Below are 17,368 nucleotides of genomic sequence, written 5' to 3'. Positions count from 1 at the left end.
AACTATTTCAGTGCATTTTCTCTCATAGTGAAAGCTTGTTCTCTAAATCCAGATTAGATCAGGCGTTCTGAATGGAAGCATGAATTTATTTTTTCTTCAGCAATCATTTTCAATATATTGCACCCCTGTATTTTAGATTAAAATATTTAACTTCAACTTAGCTATTTTTTTGTTCACAGGTTTAATTAGTTGCATAGGCATCTTTTTTGGGGGTTGGGCACAATACAGACTTCAGTGAGGAAGCCATATACTGATGTTGCTGTGAGAGCTGATATAAACTTGAGTATGTTCATCAATAGCTTAGAGGAGAAAGGAATGAAATAAGAGGTTATCTTAAGCTAGCAGAAGGGTGGAGTTTGGAAAATGTGTTCTTTAAACAGTGTAGAAAAACTTGCAGGCTAAGATTGGTCTAGGCAAAGGTAGATTAAGAAAATGTAACTTTGAATTACTGGAACTATCCTAACTAGTTTGTTTGGTTTTTGCTGCTTCATTTTTGTGGACCATTTTCTTCTTCTTTTCCAGTGCACTCAGCCCTTGCTAAATGAATTGATGCCAGATATTGCAATGGGGGTGTCAGCCATGTCTTTAAAAGACAGAAGACTGCCAGAGCTGACTGTCGATACAGAGCTAAGCCAGACGGTTACAGAGGTAGGGCCTGGTCCACCCCAGCACATTTCATGTATTCAGAGCAGACACATGCCTACTTCTCGAAAGAAACATGCAATAGAGCAAAAAATAGATGCTCGAGAAAATCAGCAGGAATATCCTGACTTCTATGACTTCTCTAATGCTGCATGCAGACCTTCCACTCCAGCACCAACCAGGCACAGTCCTTTGCCTTCACAAGGCATATATTATGGCCCAGATTTGTATAGCCACAATAAGGCATCACCGAGTGGCTTAAAGCCAGCTTATCTACCTTCCCAGATATCTCCTAAAAAGCAAGAGGATTCTAGGAGGGAATACCTGATCTCCCAGGATGGACATCAACACAGACAAAAGAATGAGCCAATATACCTCGATGTCTTAGAACAACCTCCCCAGCGACTGGACTTGGCGTTGGCTACCCAGGAAAATGCTGGTAATGGCCCAGTTCACATCAGGGGAAGAACAAAAATGGAAACTGACTTAACCTATGGGCTAACCTCCAACAGACCTTCTCACTCTGCATACACCTCTGAAATGCAAGAAGAGAGAGCCAGTAGGAGAATGGCAGATGATGAGCCTCTGGAACATGGAACACAGAGAAGTGCGGATTTGGAAAGGGAAGATGCAGTGAGCAGAGGAAGGAGGTCTCCAAACAAACCAGACTTCTTGTATAAAAAATCTGCCCTATGAAAGCAACCTCCACTATTTCTCTGTGCCTAAGAGTTGTAATCTTCCCATTCTTTGCAACTTTTGGCCTGACTTCTGTCAGACAAATTCATTCATGCCAGCAGATAAATTCACTTTCATCCTTTTATTTTGTACATACATTGCTTTACTACAGATGGCATGCTATCAGATTTAATGCTGCTTCGGGTTTTATTTTGTGGGAAACCATTTTTTTCTTAGCAAATTTAATTAAGCCTTTAAAAGAAAAAACTGGTACCTTTTTCTACAACCTGGTAGCCTTTTGCACCTGTACATCTATTTTAGTGTATTAGTTTTGTACTAATCTGTTAAACTTTATTGTCACATTTAAAGGACTGTATTTTCATACTTTTTGCATTTTCCCTTTCACCTGCCACTTCCCTATGTGCACTGAGCTGCACATTATGAAATGTATTTTCTTATGAGATAGCAACAATGTGTTTATTTTTTAATTATAGGAATTCCAAAGAACAGCACATCAAAACACTACATTTTTAGTTAAATTTTTTTGTTTAGATCTGAAATCTTCCTGATTTTTTTTTTTTTTTTTATGACTACACCAAGAATCCAGTCTAATGTTTTGTTTGAAAGGCTCTGGCAGCTGGTCTTACCGTATAGCAAGTTCACCCCAAGAACTATACATGAGATTTCAGGTAACCAAGCTGATATTCAGGAGTCTAAGTACCAGTAAAATTCACCAAGATCTGATTCTGTTTTCTTTGTGGTTCACACTTAACTACAGAGAATTTGATGATCAGCAAAAAGCACTTACTAGCCAGACTAGAGTTGTTTGTTTGACCACACAGAAATGAATCTAGAAATACTGTAAAAGGGAGAGTAATAACTTGTTCTTCCAGCTGCCCCCTACCTGAGAGTAAGTTAACAGAGGAGTTGAGGATTCACACTAAATCCCGGTGTGTCAGTAAGTCAAGGCATAGTATCCTGTGCTGTTGCCTGAATAGTAACTCTCCAGTTGAGAGGGTTCTCTCTCCACCAGAGGTGCTGAGGTGACTGCTCATTGCCTTGCTTTCTCCTGCCTATGATTTTAAAAAAGGGCTTCACTCTTAGAGATGTTCAGTGTTCCTTATCTGATCTGAAGTATTGCTGACTTGTAATTGCCAATGTTCTGTGAAAAAAAATCATAGTGAAGAGTAACTACTCTAGCATTAAGTGTGTGAAGTTTTAGCACTCTTAAATTACATTTCTCATCCTCTTACCTTTTTTTTTTTTTTTTTAAAGAACAGAAATGAGATTCATCTCATACTATCATATAAAGAAGGAAGGATTTGGGGCTGGCTCCCTCCTACTGGGTTGAGATTCACCAATGCAGCTGTGTGACAGTTGTAGTTCAGTGTATTCTCCTTAGTACTTACTGCTTAGTTCTTCCCATGGCTTCATTGCATGTAGGGTAGGGATCTGGTGCCACTGCAGTGTAATGATTACTGGTGAAGACCTGATTAGTGTGAGTTTTTAAATTTTATTTATATTTTTAATGCATCTTCTCTAGTGAGGAATTTCTCATTAGCTGAAAACATTAATCTGAAGTATGACCTAATATACATCAAGATTAATCAAGGTTAGGCTGCTTCCTGCCTAACCAGCTCAAAATGCTTAATACCATTCAAGAAATCTTGTTGCAGATTTACTTTTAACGGATGGCAGTTTTTCTTAAACATCTTGCTTTATTACAGTTTGAAAGGCCTGCCAGCCCCAAAACAATTTTGCTGAAACGTTGAATATTGCATTCCAGAATTACCAGATAGCTTGTAGAGAAATGAAGACGTGGGGTTTTGAGCCAATAAATCCTAATGCCTCCTCTATATGTATGCCTTCTGCTTCTATGAAAGCTCTGCAGATGCTCTTTTCAAGGTACAGCCCTGAAAGGCACAGTGTAGGGTTGGAGGAGAAACATAGCTGAACTGTGCAGGTCATGTGAGTGCTTTGTGGGTGAGGAGAGATGTTTTGTTTTTTTTTTTCCTTCATTAGCCTCTTTTAAACCATTTTTTTAACCACAGTTAAAATGAGTGCTGGCCTCATCACCAGTGCATATTACCTCTGTGGGGCTGCTGTGTAGAATACTGTTAAATGTCAGAAGGTGCTGGGGGGGAGCAGTGCTCCTGTGGTTAAGAACTGAGACTCACTGGATTTATTCTGAAGACTGAGCACAGTGCTGTCTTACTTTGTAGCTCTAACCAGACACTTTGGTCTCGTGCTCCTGAGCACTAAAAGCATTAATTTTCATCACATAACAGAACCTGAAACTCACTGCATGTGCATCATACATATGTTGGTATCTTGACTGCTAAAACATCCTAGTAAGTTTTCTGAGAACAGCTGTCCTGAATAACTTGCTTTCACCTAGAATTCATAAATACACTTTTGAAAGAAACTACTTTGATCCATAGTAGTTTGTGGCTCTGTGTGCCTGGGCTGAGGAGAGACTGAAATCTAGACTTAACTCCTGAGCTTGAAATTTGTGGGTGCATGGCTGATACAGACCGAGAAGTTTTGAGGCTATGATGTGAGGAAAGTAATAGATTAGTTTGGCTTTGGAATCGGCTGTGAGAAATGCCTTTCTGGAATGGAGGACAGCTCTGCATTTTAGAATACAAAACTGCTTCTGAAGTCTCAGGAGCTGAGCAGTATTAAGGAGAGAATAAAGTATTTAAAAGTAGGTGCAGAAGAAAAGGCGAGTCCTTTTGAGGCCAAAAAGACAATCAGGCCAAAAAGACAATCTGTTTTCACTTGTATATTTTGAGTTAGGAGGAAAGTGACAGCTAATGGTGGCTGTTCTTAAGTTGAAAAGAAGGATTTGTCCAATTACTGGAATTGTGTTTCTGTAGTCCAGGGTGGAATTTCCTACCTAGTTGGTTGGGGGCGGGGGGGAGGGAGGGAGCATTCCATCTTTATTCTTCTTCACGGAAGCACCAATCAGAAGCTCGTTTTCCTGTATTTTGCTCGCAGAACACACGTACCTATGCTACCTGCTTCTTGTTGTTCTTTCTACTGAAACTTTGGTGCAAAAGCTCCTTGTTTACATGAAGCACTTTCTGATTAGGCTGGAAATTGACATGTTTTCCTCCTACAAATCTGGTGGAGGTTGTGGATTAGTGACTGTACGTTGCTTTAGGATAGAGGTATGAACATTAAGCTTTCTTAGACGAGGATGATTTGTGTTCCTTATTTTACTAAACAGAGAGCTCAGACTTTCATGTAGTGAGCAACATGCAAAAACTTCTTTCCACTTTCCCTGACCCTTTCCTCTTTTCCTTAATATATGGACAAATAACTTAATTCCTGAAACAGATTCTTCCTTTGAAATGTTTTATTGTTACCGTGGTTGTGTGTTAATAACTGCTGTGTTGATGGGCAGTTTCTTGTTATATTTTTCATTTCTGAAAGCTAAGGCTGTGGCCACCCTTACTTGTAAGCCTTGGTTTTGGGTCCCAGAACGTCCCAAACATTTGTCTTTATGTGTTTTTTGGTTTGGGGTTTTCTGAAAGCATACACGTGCTGTTTGAGGCACTGTTATTCCTTCTAATAATTATATGCTTCTATGGTAGAGGTGGTGCTGAGCTCTGCTAAAAGCAGGGGACAGCTGAGATAAAACTGTAAAACCATGTTTGGGTTTTCTGTGATTCTCTGTATTCTGGGAGGCAGCCTTTGCCTTCTGCAGCGTCACAGTTCTGTTTCTTGTCCTTGTGTTGTTACTGGTATAAAGTCAAGTGCCTTCAATGCTAAAGGCTCAGAAAAACTTTCTTAAACTGACTTCATGTCCTATGCAAGTGTTTTTTTCTACAACCTGCATAACCAGTACTTTGTAAAACTTGTTTACGCTTCAATTGTACATAGTGTTTTTTAAGAAAAAATAGTATTTTTATTTAGGTACCTCCAAACTTGAATTCTAGTCTTGTGTGATACATTGTAAAACAATACATTTCTCTTTTGAGTACCATTACAGTTGTAAAAAGGTTTTCACTGGTTCTATTTTTCTACTGTTGCTGAGAAAGCATGTAACACTGACTTTATCCTACGTATAGTTGGCATTTCAAATAAATGGCTTGTATAGAACGTGCTTGTGTGGCTTCTTAATGTTAGGCACTGCTTTGGCAGGCTGCTGCTGAGCGGTAGCTGAGGCTGCCTGTTGATGTGATTCTGACCCTGCTGACTTCTGAGCTCAGGGAAGGGCACTGATGAGGTACAACCCAGAAGGTGCCCTGTCACGGGAAAGGCTCTTAAGAAGAACAAGGTCTGACTGTCCTTCTGGAAAAAAGCTACATGCTCATTGAACAAGGATATGATTCAAACCACTGTAAAAAGAATTTAAAATTAGTGGCATCTTTCTAGACATGGCAGGAAAATAAATGAACTTTAGTGAGATATTTCAGCGAGTTCTGGCTAGAGCTTAACTGACTGCGACTATTCACTATCGGTGGTAATAGGACTATTCATAGGCAAGGCAGCCAGACTTAACCCTTGTTTTAGAAGATGTTTATTTTCTTAGAGCCAAAGACTAATTAAATACACAGCATTCTTCTCTTGAATTGCAGTTATCCCATGTCAGCTGGATCTTCATTAAATCTGTTTCACAGGAACAACTGTGTTTTACTACTTCAAAGAGATGACAAGTCTTAGAAGCATGTCATCCAGCAGGTGAAAATGCTGACTACGCTCTTTGATGTACAACCATGACATACTTTGGGTGAAGTCCTGGCATAAGAGGAATGGGGGGAGAAAAGAGGGGGAGGCAGGGAGGAAAAGTACTGTGTGATCTCAAATACTAATTGACATCTTCCTCCCCCTCCCCAGCCAGGAAGATGAGCTTTACAGGCAACTTCCTAAACCTGCATTTCATTGTTGCAAGCATTATGTTCACAACAGCAGCTGAACTTCAAGGAAGACCTCGAGGACGGCCTTTTGGAAGAACGTGCACCTGGATTCAAAGTCTGGAAGGGAAATTGTCTGCTGCAGTGCCCAAGTAGTTGATGATTACTTCAGGTAATCTATGCTTAGCGTAGGCTGATGCCAAAAATGGGCAATGCCTGGCTTCGGTCTTGACTTTGTGTGAGACTAGAGCTGTAGTATCTCATTGTTCCAACTTACAAAGTTCCTGTAACTGAACTCGCTTTAATTTCTTGAGCACAGTGAATGCTGGGGCTGAGTCTTGCTGTACTATCACCTGAGCCGTGGTAGCTGTTGCTGTGTTTTGCATTGAAATATATATGCTAGAGGGAGAATAGCAAATTTTTCAAAATGCAGGGTTTCAGTTCAGGGTGATCTGAACTCGGAGATGAAACTGAGGACAGCCCTTGCCTCTGTCCTCCTTCTGCCCTTATAATTCATTACAGAAGCAGAGGACAGTCTCACTGCTGTTTTCTCCTACTTAAAAATGTATGCCCCCACAGAGAACTGGGTCAGAACTGGAAGCAAAGCTCTAAGAACAGCAGGTTTGGCTCGGCCCAAGCTGACTCAGCCTCCCACAGGGGTCTCGGCCATATGGTTGACATAACAACCAGTCTAGTGGTGTTTGGCTGGGTTATGGATGAACATGCAACGTTATAGCTGCATTTCAAACAAGACCATGCACCCAGAACAGTCAGTTTTTACATACTTTAATTAGATATGCAGTTACAAGTCCTGTAACAGTTGCTACAAAAAAGCACGTACAATACTCAGAGTTAAATTTAAAAGCAACTATCATTTTGCATGAAAACAAACTCATTAACTGAGCCTTTGTTAGAACTAGCTTATGTAAATGAAATGGTCAAAAACAATAGGGCAAGTGATAAATGCCTGATATTCTTCTAAAAAGTCTCATTAATGAGGAAGCAGAATAGTACCCCAAACAAGTCTTCCAATTACAGAAAGCAAAAGTTTAAAAATTAGAGCTTTCCTGAAGCAGGATTTTTGTGAGTATAGAAAACAAAAGCCCTACGTTAGGCTCAAAATAAGTTATGAAAAAGCAAAACTTAATTGCAGTTAACTAAATTCTTAAAAAGTCAGTGAAACATCTCCTGTTCCTTGATTATCACAGTGATTACAAAAAGATCATCCCCCCAACACTGTACAAAACACCAGGATGCCGCAGTGTCTCCAGGAACAATCTAATGTAGCAGAGTTTTTAAAATCAAAGCTAGTTAGAAGTGATCTGACAACACCCCCCCCACTGCTTATTTTGTCATCTAGTATCTCTTCCTCAATAGTTTATATTTTAGTGAGCAGATAAAAATCTGTGACACATTGTTGCATGTAAAATATCACCATACAATATTAGAAACAAGATTTTGAGTTAATAAAAATGAATACAACATTCTGCTGCATAAAGACTGACCCATGATTCCTCACTTTTCACCTCCTTAGGGAGTACCTCCAAGCAGTTAGCTGAGAAGTACTGTGCTACTTAGTTCACGTGATCTGAACCAAGTTCTAGAATGCAGTTTCTACTGCGTTCTACAACCATGATCAAAACCAACAGACACCGTAACTTGGGCCTGCTTTACTTTATAAGGAGACATGCCTCCCTGTGTGTAGTAAACAGAAGCTTATTTTGCACGGGGAGCATCTGCTAGAATCACCACAACCAGAAGAGATGATACAGAACCTTTCAGAGCAGGCAAGCAATGCACTCCAGTCTTGAAAACTACAGACTGCGTACAATGCCCATGGTCTAGATGCTGTAGAGCTAAAGGTGCTAAAAGTAAAATAGGTCAAAGGAGAAGAGGAATAAACAATGGCACAGTGTTCTTTCAACAAGCAATCCTCCTCCTTGAGATGAGGCCAGCTTTCAAAGAACATCAGTGATGAAATCCATATAAATGCAGTGTACCTGTTAAGAACACGTTATGCGCTACAAGGAAAGGAAATGAGACAAAATGGAGGTGGAGGCAGTTTCTTGAATAGTTGGATTTTGATGAGAAGCCAAGTACTAAAAACGTCTCTTCTTTCACATTGTTTTCCCAGTTGTCCTTTCAGCCTCAAATCTTCTAACTACAGTAGTACTGCATCCTATTAGTCCGTCGTCTTTTCCGTGACTGAAATTCTTCAAAGAAGTGCTGAATGTCTTCTCTTTTAACAACCTTGGGGAAACAATAGGAAACCCAAGTTGTGGTACAATATTTCTTACCTGTATTCCATAGGTAATGCACAAAGCATTTAAGTATTTTGAAGTGTCTGATACAACTACAGTGAAATAGCTTTCCTGGATTACCCAAAGGAAATGACTGATGCCTGAGAATACAAAGAGGGAAATGAGTTTCCCAAATGTAGAACAAGCACAGGGAGCAAAACTTTTTACATTTTTAATTGTTTGGCTACTTGCTTTTATGATGAAAATAATTAACACAAAGCAAAAATTGACAAGCTCACTTCAGACATACTGTAACTAAGTGGTGGTTTAACAAATATGTGGCTTCATATGGAGTTTTAAAATGCTTTTGTTAATAATGGCCTACAACTTCTTCAAGGAAGACAACCTATGAGGTTATTGTAAGACACCTATTATGGTCAGCAATGTTAAAGAAACAAGATTGTTAAATTCCAATTGAATCAGTCCAGTCTCTACTGCATGAACCAGCAACTCCATGAAACAGAAGAAAACCACTACAGTGTAGCACAGCAATAGCTGAAATCCTTCAACAATATTTTAAAACACCATTTCTGTCACACAGTTCTTCAAGTTCTGCAAGCTGCGGCTTACCGTTCCCTCATCTGCAAATCTCCTGAGATAGTCAGTCAGTTCTGTCTTTAGGTCATTGTATTCTGGATGGAGAAGTGAAGAGAACAAAACAAGATATATAGACTTAGTTCATGACTGGTTCAATATGACAGCCTGTTGCACTTCCTGACTTTTAGATTTACTTGAGAAATCTAGACTTGAACTGGGTTATAAATTACAACAAAAATCAAAGAATGAAACAAGTTTGAGTAAACAAAAGATGCCTGATAGTTGATCTGCCTGGCCTCTGAGGATATGTTCAGGTGGCCTTCAGAGAAATGGGCTGGAATTCAATATGCTGTGTTGAACAGATCCCAAGATCCAGCCTTCACCATAGCTTCTCAGTGATAGGCACTGCCCCAGACACCAAGACATGGCCGAAACAACAGAGTAAGGGAAAAGAAGCCAGAAAGCAGAATTGTAAATTAATGTTTAAATCGTTCATGTCAGAAGACATCACCATCACTACCCTACCTAAGATGTTAAACACTGAAGTTTCCATGCCATCTAGTTCCTTAATGTAAGTTATAACAACCTCCCAGAGAGGACAGACTTTTCTATAGTCACACTGACTGAGGTTTGCAATCTGCCATAGTCTTCCACGTGTTGATTTCAGACTGATTTCAAAGTAAACTGCAAGATCTGAGACTGATCACCTGAAATGCTAAAGCAGATGGTAAAAATGAATACTTTTATATTTACCACAGATAAGTTCTACTTGCTGGACTCTGTTCATGCTGTTAAGGGTGTCCATTAAAGGGTCTCTTCTGTCTGTTTCTTGATCGCTGGTGCCTTTGTTTTCATAAGCCAAGACAGTGTCACATTCATCTGTCAGGAACTGGACTTCGAGCTCTGAATACATTTTCTGGAGAATAATGTAAAATTTACTTTTGCACTAAAAAACTTCTCATACACCGATGCTTTCCCCTACGCTTTTTTCCATTCAGTATCACAAGTAACACCAATAAGAATAAAAATTAAGTTCTGTATCATGCATTATGGCCATTTCCTTATGATGACTTCCAAAACAAAACTGGCTTGGGGTTGCAAAGGAAATACAGATGTTTAGAAGCTCATCTACACTGCATTAGTTCCACAGGGTCTGGTGTGTTTATGTTACGGGGAGGGATTTTATGTGCTTATAATGCAGCGTAAGGACATTCTCAGTCTTCTATCTGCAAGCTTCTCTTCAAAGCTTCTGTGGGAAGCCCGTTCCTGCCTCTCCCAACTTCAATGATTACAATGAAAGCAGAATACGTACCACACAGTCTTCACAAGTGCATAATTTGCTTCTCCAGTTTGATGGCCAAAAGGTGGCGGTATCTTTTTTTAAAACCTGCTTGCTTTGGAGTTCTTTCAGCTTGCAGCCTGATCCTTCACTCTTAACACCTACCTGAATTGAAAAACATTACTCAGTGCTCTGCAATTTCAAACACGCTGTTCTTTTCCAGCACACCATTTTCCTTATACAAGACTTTTCTTTTGTCTTTGAATTTTCTTCACGCAAGGTTTCTGATGTAGGTTAGAAGTTTCCCCTGGACCTACAGCTGTTCTTCAGAAACTTAAAGCACTAGCCATAGGTTTTAAAGAAATCTGAGCTGGATTGTTGTGAAAATGCAATTACAATGCATAACACCACTGTATTGTAACAAACTCAGAAGTTGCCTCACAGTAAAGGCAGAAAGGCTGGCCAATGGGATGCATCTACCTACATGCAAAGAAATCTTGCACCCTTATCTCACCTACTTTTATAGGCAAGTTCTGTAGCCGGGCTGTGACCCACTGAGACCACGGTCGTGGTGTCAGCAACTGAAGAGGAACACAGCAATTAGATAGAAAACATTCACCTACTCACTGATCCTCTAGAGGAAGATGTGAGTTTTGCTTCGTGTACCATGAGTACGAAGATGTACAGGACAGAACAGGCAGCACAATTTACCTCTGTACAAGCAGACCCAGAGCTAGTGGATGGTTCATTAATCTGCTCCGTTTGCTTTTCTTCCTTTATTTCTTGGTGTTCTGGTCTACTTTCTTTTTTTATTTCTTTCTTTTGCTCTTCAGTTTCCTCAACATTCAGGACAATCCCTTCATCTTCAAGAGAGTTTGCTTTGGTCAAAGGAGGAACTAGAAGATAAACAAGCACAGAAGCAAAAATAATAGTGACTTTCTGGCATGGTATTTCAGATAGTTCTGTACTGAAATGCTTGTGCTTCTTAGCACTCCTTGAACGTTATCACAGGTTCAATAGCTATCACACACTTTTTGCTGACTTTGACCTTAAACAGTGTAATGTCATTAATCAACAAAGCAGAAGAAAGACTTATTAATGAAATATCATCTCAATGCTCTTAATTTTCTTCACCTGCAAACTGTGAAGCATAGGCCCACAGGAAGTGGCAGTGGTTCATGCAGGCTTGACACACCATTTCATGGAAGTCTCCGCTGTCAGGGGGTACTGCACCGAGATGCTGTTGAAAAGAAACAAGTTGAACATGCAGCAGTTGAACATTCGCTGCAAATGAACAGATTCAGCTCTAGCTTTAGATGAAGAAAAATAACTGCCAACACATTTTCAGCACAAGCATATACTGTCCCAATAATTCTGCAACGAATATCAGCGTAACAAAGACTGGAAAGAGCTTATCAAATATCAGGAGAAAATAAATAAACAAACAAACCATTCTGTCTTTGCTCATGTGCCTCTGTTTGGAGTCCTGTATGCCTTCTGCTTCCCCAGAAATCTCAGTTCTATCTCAGTTCTAAACATTGTTTTTCTAAACGCTGTCCTAAACACAGCTTATTAAGATACCTTCCACACACTTTAAGCACCTAAATAACTTTTTATGATTGCTTCCCTGTATATATTCTAAGTTTTCCTACCGTTCACACACTGGAATTGAGAAGAACAGCGTCCCATATCTCTCCATAAAGCACTAAGAAATGGTTAAACAATCAAAAGCACCACTTGTTTTCTTTTGAAAAGCATTCTTACAAAGCTCACAGTATGCACCGTAATATTCTTAATAGGTACACTTATAAAAAAGAATGCCATGGTTTAACATCTACAGGAACTATAATTGAAGCCAATCATCCTTTTTTTTTTTTTTTCTTTTTTTCCTTTGATCATGTAACTTCAAACGTTTTACTTTCTAACAAGCCAGTATGGAATTTCAACTCATGCCCCTGAAGGGAGAAGAGACTGAAGGAAGCCCTCATGCTCACACGTTAAGTGGGACACTCACCCAAGTGCTTGCTGCTTCTGACAGATTTTCCTGAAGTCTGTAATCAGGAACCAACAGTGCCATTTGTTCCTTGCTATTTTAAGTAACTACGGTTTAAAAGCATTCTTCTGATTGACCTACTCAGGTAGGTGATGGTATGTCCCAGCAAGAAACTTCTTATCACTGATTCTAGTGATTACAATTTTCTAATTAATGAGACTGATAGAGAAGCCACTGTTTTATTCTGCAGAAGGAACCATGAAATCAGTAGTGCTCTTGCTAATGTTTTTTGTCTGGAGGGAAGAGCAGTGCAAGATTTAATATTCCCCTACATTAAAGGAATCCCCAAATCCCCAAACATACATAATAATCTTTTAAGAACTACAGCAAAACTTCCCAAGTAAAAATCAACATATGGACTTACCTGACGCTAATTTATTTCTATGCAAATGGCAATTCTGCTACTTATAGTTTCCTTACCCTTCCGTGGAACCAGTCTTCACACACTATGCACTGGATCATTTCATCTGGGATCTGGATGGATGGTCACTTTATTAGCATTAACGTCAACCTTCAGAGTCTTCCCCAAGCCTCACACTACAGCCCTGTGCAGAGCAAACGTGCTTCCATCCTCACCCAGCCACAGTGAGCTGCCATTAATGAGCAGTTATAGTCACTTTGCTTCCCTGAAGTTAAACAGCGTGTGTAATTTGTCATACTGACAAGCCTATGGAATTCTCAGTTACTATTACAAAACTTGTTTTCCCAGTAGAGCAAGGCATTCTCACACAAAAGAGCTGAAAGAAGTTAACACGGTGTTGGTATCTTTCTTCCAGTGAACAGAAAGGCATGAGCAGGCAGCTGAGCAAAAGATGCTGACAGGTGACATCTGATTTGTGTAAGAATGCCACAATCCTGACTTAGCCATCAATACAGTGTAATACAAACCAATTTGTTACAGAATGGTTAATTTATGATTTCTTTAAAGACACTTCTACACTTAGGAGAGATGAGTTTATATTATCCTTTTTCCTACTTAAAAAGACATATGCCTTCCTTACTCCCTGACTTCTCTGAGTGCCAACATAATGTGTACATAAACCCAGCACTGTTTTACACCGCAGACAGAGGAAGAGCTCTGGCTGCCACCAAGGAAGGCCAATGCTGCTGCTATGGGACAGACTCCTCAGGGCAGTGCCCTGTCAGAGTGCTGCTGCAGGCAGGAGGAAGCAGATTCTGCTCTCTTTTAACACGTCTGTTTGTTCCACACTTCAAGTGGTTCTCAAAATAATGAGAAACAAATCTTTTAAGGGAGCTGTGCAACTTTATAAGGAGGAAGTAGAGATAGCTGCAACAGCATTTCATCCCAGTGCTGGTTTGCCTTCTTTGTCTGTCTTCAAGGCATAAACATATTCTACCACTAGAAAACCATGAGAATGGAATCACTTTATACTGCACATCACAACCAAAACTGATAGGGGACAGAAAGGTTTGTAAAGCAGGATCATCTCCCTGGCGCATCTCAAGGACCACCCCATGCAAATTCTTTTTGCCTGAATGGCAGCTATGTATTTCATACCTCATCTTCAGGATCAGGGTAAGGTCTTTTGCAAGTACAGTACAAGCCGTAGAAATTGTCATTATATTTATTTCCTGAATTCACTTTGCCCTTTTCCTAGAAGGGAAGGAAAAACTGTTTCAGTATAACAATGCAGTGAAAAACAAGACAGAACAGCTGCACAGCCTGGAATAATCCTCATTCCTGATTTTAGGCAGTAAAGCTGAACAATCATCACATACACAGCTTGAACATCTAAACATCAGCCAGAGACACCTGTGCCGTGCAGTGAGCAGAACATGGGGCATACAAGGAATGCGAGAGGTTGCTCTGAGTTAGAGACAGGCTGGTGGGTCTCACTGCCAGGTAAGCTCCTCTCAAAACACAGCTGATATGCAGCCAGGGGACCTCAGAACCGCACAGAGTTGCAGCCTAATGCTGCCATATGATGTTACTGCCAATGCTCTGTGCCACCATTCTGAGGAAGAAAGAGAAGGCAATGTGAACACCTCCCTCCACGATGTCTGCTGCATTCTCACATGGATGCTGTTGAAATGCTACGACTGATTTTGGACTGATTTCACACCAAGTGAGGAAGGAAGAGCCACATGACCCACTTAATTCACTCAGAGAGTAATAGTGACACCTTAGGACTATCACAGGTCGCTGTAGAAATCACCTGCTGTCAGCTCCTGGCTTACAAGCTATGGCTCTGCCCCGTTTCCACCAGACCAAACAGGGCATACACACCCACTGCTGCTTTTATGTTGCGCGTTATTGCCCTGGAAGCTGCCCCACAAGCACCTCTCTCTTGCTGCCTCCCTAAAAGATCACCAACTGCTGGACTACCTGAAGCCACCACTATGGAAGCACGGAGGAGTTCTTCACAGCCAGCCTAGACCTGGTCAGACTTGTGGCTGCAGACTCACATTTCTGGCCTCACGCTGGCTGCAGGCATGGGAGGAGGGCAGGGAGATGTCTCTGCTGCTCTCTGCACGTTTGGCCCCAGGGTCTCCCAGCAGCTCTGCAGTTCCCCCACTCACCCAACGTGCTGCCACATGCCAGCACCACGGCTGGAGGGAGGGCACTGACCTCCCGGGGCCACCGCTCTGTCTCTGCAAAACCAACCTCCAAACTCACCGGGAGCAACTTGCACTGCAGGTTTTTGAACTTGCTGTTTCCACAGTCACAGCGAAAGTTCCTGAAAAACAAAACACCGAGTCACAGAATGGTCTGACTGGAAGGAACATCAAAGCCCCCCCAGTTCCCACCTCGTGCCAGGGCTGGCTGCCCCCACCACATCAGAGCCCGGCACCCCGTCCAACCCGGCCCTGAGCGGGGCTGGGGGACCCACAGCTCTGTGCGCAGCTGTGCCAGCGCCTCAGCGTGAAGAATCCCTGCCTAACACCCAACCTGCATCTCCCCTTTCAGTTTAAAGCCGCTCCCCTTTGTCCTCTCGCTATCAGACCGCGCAAAAAGTCGCTCCCCAACCCCCGCTCACCCTTCCCCCCAGCTTATCAGCTCCCCTCAAGTCCTGGAAGGGAAAAAAAGCCTCCGCACCTCAGCGCACAGCACACCCACTCGCGCTCAGCACGACCCCTCAGCCCCGTGCCGGTACCTCTTGGTGTAGAGCTCGAGGAGGCGGTGGGAGCCGTGGCACTCGTAGCTGCACGCCAGGCAGATGCCGGCGGGCTCGGCGCCGGGCGGCGTGCAGGTGCTGCAGGCGTACAGAGCCTGGCGCTTCACGGCGCCCTGCGGGGACACAGCGCGGTAACGGGCGGCCGGCACCGGGACGGGGTGTGAGGGAATGGGGTCCCGCTCCCGGCCCCGCCCGCACCTGGGAGTAGCTGCACCGCTCGTGGTCGCTGCCGCCCAGCACGGCCCGCGCCTCCTTCTCCAGCTCCTCGTTCTCTGCCAGCACCTCCGCCAGGGACACCACGGGCTCCTCCCCCGCCCCCGCGCCGCCGCCGCTGCCCCCCGTCCCGGCTCCCTCCGCCGCCGCCGCCATGGCCGCGGACAGACGCCGAGGCGGGAAGCGCGCAGCCCGAGCGCCGGGCGGCGCCACGGCGGAAGCGGAACCGGGCTGCGGGAGCGCGCGTCACAAGGCCGAGGCGCGCGGCCGAAGCGCGCGCTTCCCCCCTTCCCGCCATGGAGCTGGTGGCTGAACTGCGCGCGGGCGGCGGGCGGGCGCGGGAGGTGCGCGTGCGGTGCGCGGCGGAGGCGGGCGGGGAGCCGCGCGGGGAGCTGCGCGAGCTGCGGCGCGGGCTGGGAGAGCTGCAGGAGCGCGTGGCCGAGCTGCTGGCGCCCCTCGTGCTGGAACAGCAGCAGCGCGGCGCGGCGGGCGGAGCGCCGGGCGGCGGTGAGTGGAGGCGGCGAGCGGCGGCGCGGGGCTGTCGGACTTGGGAGCCGCTGAGCGCCGTGTGTCGCGTCCGGCAGGTGACGGCCTGAAAGAGGAAGAGGAGGAGGAGGAGGACGACGACGAAGGCGAGGAGGAGAACGGCGTGGACGCGGCGCGGGCCGAGCTGCCCCCCGCGAAGCGGACGAGGGTGCAGCCGCCGTGAGGGCGGCGCCGCGCCGAATAAAGCGGTGACGGCGGAGAGCGGCGGCGTCGTTGCCGCTGTAAGGCGCTGTAACGGCGCTGCCCTCCGCGCGGCCGCGGACAGCGCGGGTAGGCGGAAAGCGTGGAACCCTTGCGGCACGGCTCCGTACGGGCGGGCTGGCGGCAGAGCGGCGCGCTGCGATAAGCGCCTCGCGTACTGCTGCTGTGCGACGCTGCCGTCCGCACGAGCGTTTTTCCCTGCTGACGCTCGGACTGTGGGAGACAAAGCATCTGAATAAATTAAGCACAGAACTGTCTGGCTTTATTTGAAGTGGTGCGAAAAGTTGAAAAAAGGCCGGGTAAAAGGACTTCGAAGATCTTTATTAGCAGCGAAGGAAGCGGCTTATCGAAATGGCCAAGGCAGCGCTTTGTGCAAAAAGCTGCACCGTAACCAACGTTTGCAAGCGGTGTGGGACTGCTGCGGCTGCAGAAGCTCGCTGCTGAAAACCACAGGTCTAAAGCAAAACGCACCGCCTTTCCTAGCGCGGGAGTAAATGCGGGCAATACTGCACTAACAGAACTCCTTTTTTCTCTGTCAGCGTGGGCACAAAATGCTGCACCTGAGCTCCAGAAGAGATTGATAGGCATTGGGTCAAGGGCAGTCACTCAGATCGTGCCTTTAAACAATCATTCGCGGCCCTTATTGCAGCCAGAAAGCTTAGGAACAATGAAAAAGGTTCCGGAGCTTCACGGGAACTCCAGTAACCCTGAACTATGAGCTCGCTGCTGCCGCATGCTGTGTGTAACTCCTGAGCTGGGAAATTTTCTCAGGGCTGCCCCAAGGCAAGGAGGTACAGAAAGCTTTGGCCAGGTTTGTTTTCTTGTCAAAGCAAGTCTCCTTCACGCAGGGATTGTGGTGTACGACGGTCTGCTGTTACAGCAGCAGTTTGAAAAACTGCATTTGCTGGTTCAAACAGCTTTGA

General features: G+C 44.0%; 3 protein-coding genes across 4 annotated transcripts in view; 2 read left to right on the top strand and 1 right to left on the bottom strand.

Moving 5' to 3' along the window:
* BTBD7 (BTB domain containing 7) overlaps positions 1–5,424 on the top strand; it is a 51,354-nt gene extending 45,930 nt beyond the window's left edge. For both annotated transcript variants that reach the window (XM_085225527.1, XM_085225528.1), the window contains one exon: positions 523–5,424. In XM_085225527.1, coding sequence (XP_085081653.1) covers positions 523–1,338 — 816 coding nt within the window. In that variant the 3' untranslated portion in view covers positions 1,339–5,424. The remainder of the gene's footprint in view (positions 1–522) is intronic.
* A 1,525-nt stretch (positions 5,425–6,949) lies between these two features.
* Positions 6,950–15,854, bottom strand: UBR7 (ubiquitin protein ligase E3 component n-recognin 7). The gene is made up of 11 exons (XM_085225531.1): positions 15,684–15,854; positions 15,465–15,598; positions 14,987–15,047; positions 13,868–13,963; positions 12,769–12,822; positions 11,430–11,535; positions 11,007–11,191; positions 10,329–10,460; positions 9,770–9,932; positions 9,050–9,111; positions 6,950–8,429 (listed from the first exon to the last, which is right to left on the bottom strand). The coding sequence occupies exons 1-11, from the start codon at positions 15,852–15,854 to the stop codon at positions 8,337–8,339; spliced, it is 1,257 nt and encodes a 418-aa protein (XP_085081657.1). The 3' UTR covers positions 6,950–8,336.
* GON7 (GON7 subunit of KEOPS complex) lies at positions 15,689–16,697 on the top strand. Its single transcript, XM_085225533.1, has 2 exons — positions 15,689–16,205; positions 16,283–16,697. Exons 1-2 carry the CDS (start codon positions 15,995–15,997, stop codon positions 16,405–16,407), a joined length of 336 nt encoding a protein of 111 aa, XP_085081659.1. The 5' UTR covers positions 15,689–15,994; the 3' UTR covers positions 16,408–16,697.
* Positions 16,698–17,368: the final 671 nt, after the last annotated feature.

Source organism: Meleagris gallopavo, chromosome 5, assembly GCF_905368555.1.
Source record: "Meleagris gallopavo chromosome 5, MGAL_WU_HG_1.1, whole genome shotgun sequence".
NCBI lineage: Eukaryota > Metazoa > Chordata > Aves > Galliformes > Phasianidae > Meleagris > Meleagris gallopavo.
This window is presented reverse-complemented; position numbering and strand designations above follow the sequence as displayed.

Bases quoted from the DNA above. Each gene is read 5' to 3' on its own strand.
- UBR7 (XM_085225531.1), bottom strand. From the start codon at position 15,854: ATGGCGGCGGCGGCGGAGGGAGCCGGGACGGGGGGCAGCGGCGGCGGC. The intron at 15,048-15,464 runs GTACCGGCACGG...TTTGTTTTTCAG, and splicing joins CTCGAGCTCTACACCAAGAG to GAACTTTCGCTGTGACTGTG. The intron at 11,192-11,429 runs GTGAAGAAAATT...TTTATCTTCTAG, and splicing joins CTATGCTTCACAGTTTGCAG to TTCCTCCTTTGACCAAAGCA.
- GON7 (XM_085225533.1), top strand. From the start codon at position 15,995: ATGGAGCTGGTGGCTGAACTGCGCGCGGGCGGCGGGCGGGCGCGGGAG. The intron at 16,206-16,282 runs GTGAGTGGAGGC...CGCGTCCGGCAG, and splicing joins GGGCGGAGCGCCGGGCGGCG to GTGACGGCCTGAAAGAGGAA.